The 4,823-nt window shown below is 35.1% G+C and overlaps 1 protein-coding gene across 1 annotated transcript in view; it reads right to left on the reverse strand.

Annotated features, from left to right (window-relative positions):
• Positions 1–1,447, reverse strand: part of dpyda.1 (dihydropyrimidine dehydrogenase a, tandem duplicate 1) — a 236,397-nt gene extending 234,950 nt beyond the window's left edge. Inside the window, 1 exon segment of the mRNA XM_048175396.1 lies at positions 1,033–1,447. Within this exon segment, the coding sequence (XP_048031353.1) occupies positions 1,033–1,071 (39 nt within the window). The 5' untranslated portion in view covers positions 1,072–1,447.
• Positions 1,448–4,823: the final 3,376 nt, after the last annotated feature.

Below are 4,823 nucleotides of genomic sequence, written 5' to 3' on the forward strand. Positions count from 1 at the left end.
TTGGAGTGATAAATGTATAGCCTAATAGACCTGATTTTGTCTGTTATGTCATTAATATTAATCAAACCACTATATTAACAATAAACTTATTTGTTTCTAAATGTTTGCTTCAACATTTACATGAAAAACTTGCAGCAAAGTTTACTTCATTGAAAAATACTTGAAAGCTACATTGGCCATTGTTTGTTGCATTGATTAGTTAATATATACATTTTTTTAATTAATGAGGGTGTCAAATAGCATATTCGTTTTTGCTTTGGTTTTGTGACATTTAACTGTTATCAACAGGTAATTTTGGATTGTAACATGGTACAGTTTATCAACCATTTAATAAACAACATAACGGTCACTGTAAAACATGGATTAAAAATGTTAAAAATTGCAATATGCAAAAATGAAATGTCACTTCCTGAATGAAACATGTAACATTATTAACAAAATAACACCACAACACAGAGATATTTTGTGTTAGATACTTTGCACAGTCCCACATACTCATTTTTAAGAAGTATGCAAAAAAAAAAGTGTATACTGCAGAGTATGCACTACTCTGGTATTTCAACACAGCCATCCACAAACAAACACACATACATACATACATGCATACAATAGCAAGAATGTTGCATAAAGGTTAACTGACCACAGCAAAACTCTCTTGTTGTTTGTTTGAACTGTACAAAGTTTATTTTCATGCAAGACTGATATAAGAATACAAAATAACCTATATATGTTTCAATAAGTGACTTAAGAAGAAACTTTGACCTGAAACACCCAACTACTGACTGAACTTTCATACTTCCAGAAAAGCAACAACGTAAACACAGGGTTATACAGTTATAAAGGGAACGTATGGACATTAATCAGTAAGATATATAAAAAGTTGAGGATTTTCACACGAAAATGCGATGATTTAAAACTAAGAAATTATTTAAGTCTTCTTTTGCCAAGTACAGCCTTATTGTTTCATGTTACAAACGCACATCAGACTGGCAATATACATTGCGGGTTCATTTTTGTTATGAGAGAGGTTACCTCGATATCAGGCAGCTCCTTGCTCAGCATTCGAGCCATGTTTCCTCCAAATCAAAACGAAGGAAGATGAAATGAAGCCAGAGCAATAAAAGTGTTTGTATTCCGACGATAGTCCGCTTTCGAGCCGCACAGGTTTACTTCCCGAGTTCATGCGTCGTCTTTCTTGGGAAACTACAGGATCCTTTCGCGTATATAGTCAGAATGGCTGAAAATCGTCCACTGCGACGTGGAATTGACAGTTAAAGCAACCGCATAGATGTCTAGAGCTCATTGAGGGGCTGGTGGGCACCTGTCAAGGGTCTTTCAGCAGAAAGATAAAGTTTGTTTGACGCCAACTTTTTGCACAACGCACGGCGCGTGAAGACACAGTGTTTGCTATTAGGTCTCGGTCAAAACAGATGTTACCTCAGGGGTAACTTTCATTCCTATATTCTGCCCATACATTTGGTAATTTTAATCTCTAAATGATTTCAATAAGTGTCCATTTATTTCTAGATAGATAGATAGAACAGGGAAAATATATATCCAAAAAATATATATTTCAAATGTTTCCAAATTTAAGTTGGCCTTGGGTGTTGTGAGGGTGTTGTTATTGAGTTGCTAAGGTGTTAGCCTGTTGCTATGGGGTTTCTAGGGTGTTATAGTGTTTGCTAAGTGGCACTGGATGCCCCCGTCATGTCTTTATGAATGAATCAGTGGATTTTTATTCACATTCAAAGGCCAGTTATGCCTATAGTGTACGTAAAATGTTCTTTTAATGCTTTAAATTACATTTTACATTCTTAAAATATTAAATTACAGGTTGAAAAGATAACCTAGAAGATAGCCTAGTGTTTAATAATCAGGGCTGGTATAATTTTTTTTTTCCAGAACGAACCCCTGCAAAGCTGTTTTACATTAAATATTATCATAAGGTCAGAAAATTAAAAGCATCTGCTAAGTTCATACTAAGTATGCATGTAAAATACAATACATGTGTTTAGTCTGCTTACACAAATGTATTTTTATCCCTCGGACTAACCTGTAAAATGCAGATGATCCGTAAATGCTTTGTTTTTTAGATCTAGTACAACACACACATCTTGTATTGATCACCTTGTGACAGAAGCTTCTGCATGTCCGATAGTGTTTCAGTGGTGATGCAGTTCTTTGTAATGCAAGCAGAGGATGTTAACCTCCATTTGTACAGTGACTCAGTGTTTGCAGAGATAGAAATCATTGAATATTGTGTCATTTTTTGATATGTATGCCCTTCAAAGTATTTGATCATCTTGATCTGTAGCTCATTACAGTGACCTTTTGTATATTTACCAAAACAGTAACACTAATGACTAACCTTGTACTGTAAGTATTTAGGCTGCTTTAAGGTGAAGTAACATCACCGATTTGAGATGCTGTTTAAAATCATGCTAAAAATGAATGTCTTTACAAAGGTTGTTTGTATTGATCATCTCAGTCATCTTTTGTTCTCTGGGCTTTTATCTTGACAATACGTGTGTTTATTGGCAAATAATTAGAATTTGTGACTGTGGCTCTGAAAAGCAGCACAGTTATTGCGGTCGATACTGCAGCAATGAGACAGTTAACTGCAAGTCCAGAGTGACTTGGCATTTTAAACAGGACTGCCATGTTTGTGGTTGTTATTTTTATTTATTTATTTTTTTATTTTTATATTAATCGCCTCAGCCACAGACAGCTACATAATAATGTAAAGTACTTGCATAAGTGCACTCAATTGTGATAGTTAAGTATTTGTTCTTGGGTACTACTGAAACTGAATACTTCAGAAGGCGGGCTTTTGGTCCCAAAAAACATATAACTTATAAAACTTATTAAATGAATCTTCATTTTCAGTGAAATCACAAAATAAAATTCAACCAAATTTGCCTCAGTTACTGATATGTACATCTATTAATAAACATGTCATTTTAATGTTTATTTTATTTGTAGAGCAAGATTCAAACTTGCACTTAAAGAGATAGTTCACCCAAACATGAAAATAATTTAGTCACCTTTAATGTCATTCCAAAACTGTATGACTTTCTTTCTTCAACTGTTTTTGTCTATGCAGTGAAATGCATTAACTTTCATTATATGTGCAAAAAAAAAAAACTTTCAATTTTTTTCAAAATATGTTACGTGTTCCACAGAAGACGGAAAGTCATACAGGTTTGGAATGGCATTAGGGTGAAGACAGCAGCTGCGTCCGAAATCGCGTACTGAGTGGGTACTACTTTTGAATTTAAATTTACTTCACAACCATTGAGAAATTATGTTCTATATAGTACAAATGCGTGTAGTATTAATGAAATCCGGACGTGCTATATACCCGCCATGTTGTTACTGTCACATGACCTACCAGCGTCAGTTACGTCCCTTCAACTCCATTCACAAATCTTCTCCTGTGGCCTCATGGGATAGTAAAGTTTCCATCGTATGCGCACTTCAGAATCTCGCCGGAAGTGATAAGTCATCCGAGTACTTTTCGCCTACGGTTTTTCGAATACTATGAATTCGGACATACTACTCTGTTTGCATACTGTTTTTCACCTACAATATAGTAGAGAAGTATTCGATTTCGGACGCAGCGACGTTTCCATTTCCATTTTTGTGTGAAATATCGCTTTAGCGACAAGAAGAGGCACTGTAACACATAATTGTTGGTTTAACTTAAAAAGGTAAGTTACCTTGTTGCCTTAAAATTTTGAGTTCATTGAAATGAAAAATTTGAGTTAATACAATGAAGGCGGTTGAGTTAAGCCGGGGACACACCTAACGATTAGCTGAAACATTCTAAGACTGAACTGAACACACATACCGATTGTTTCCTTCGACGGGAGCCGATTTATATACTCACACATGGAATTTGAACACCGACTGTAATCGCAGACTGAACGCAACTGGCTCTGACTGGACGCGTTTGAGCGCGATCAGTCATAAGTATCAATTTACATTCATAATCGGCCTTACAGTTGTTAAGTGTGTGCGCGGCTTTAATCAACAGAAACTGAAAATATTATGTTATCTGAACCACATTAATTATTGAAGTTGTTTTGACAAAAGAAAAAATGTTGTGTTAACAAATCATGAAAATAATTTTTTTACAGTGCACAAACTGAAACCCTAGAATCTTCCTAGATTTGTACTATAACTCAATTACCTTTCCATGGCAAAAAAAAAATTACTATTACATTTAGCCTTTCAAAGTACATATTTCCGCTTTTTGTAAATCTCGCTAGCTAAATTAAGCCTAATTACACTACTGCCAATTTTACTTAACTTTCACAGCCAATGAAATCCATTATAGTGTAAAATGTAATTGACCACAGCAATGGTCATTTGTCTTTGTGAAGGAATGTCTCATCACTCATCGCAACACAGTTTTTGACCTAAAGCTAGTGGGTGGTATAACAAAAATATCACAATATAAATAATCATACTCGCAATATAGTTATTTTAGCTGGAAATTCAAATATGGTTTATATTTTTGCTGTAAAACCCCATAATGCCTGTCACTCTCACAGGCATCGGCACTAGAGAGCAGATCTCAGTATTACACTGATGATTATTCACTGCTTGGGCCATTTCTGGTCATGAGGTGAAAGACTGCTTGATAATATAATGTTATGATAATCTAGATGGTTCATCATAGGCCTCAGCAACATTTACTGTGAGTGTGCATATAGATATGTCTCCGTCCACATACAGACAGACAGACAGACAGGGAATCGCTGTGGTGCTGGATAAATGCTGTCATTTATTCTGTAAATGAAAGAGCATTCACAATAAGC

The sequence above is a fragment of the Megalobrama amblycephala genome, linkage group LG22, assembly GCF_018812025.1.
Source record: "Megalobrama amblycephala isolate DHTTF-2021 linkage group LG22, ASM1881202v1, whole genome shotgun sequence".
Lineage (NCBI taxonomy): Eukaryota > Metazoa > Chordata > Actinopteri > Cypriniformes > Xenocyprididae > Megalobrama > Megalobrama amblycephala.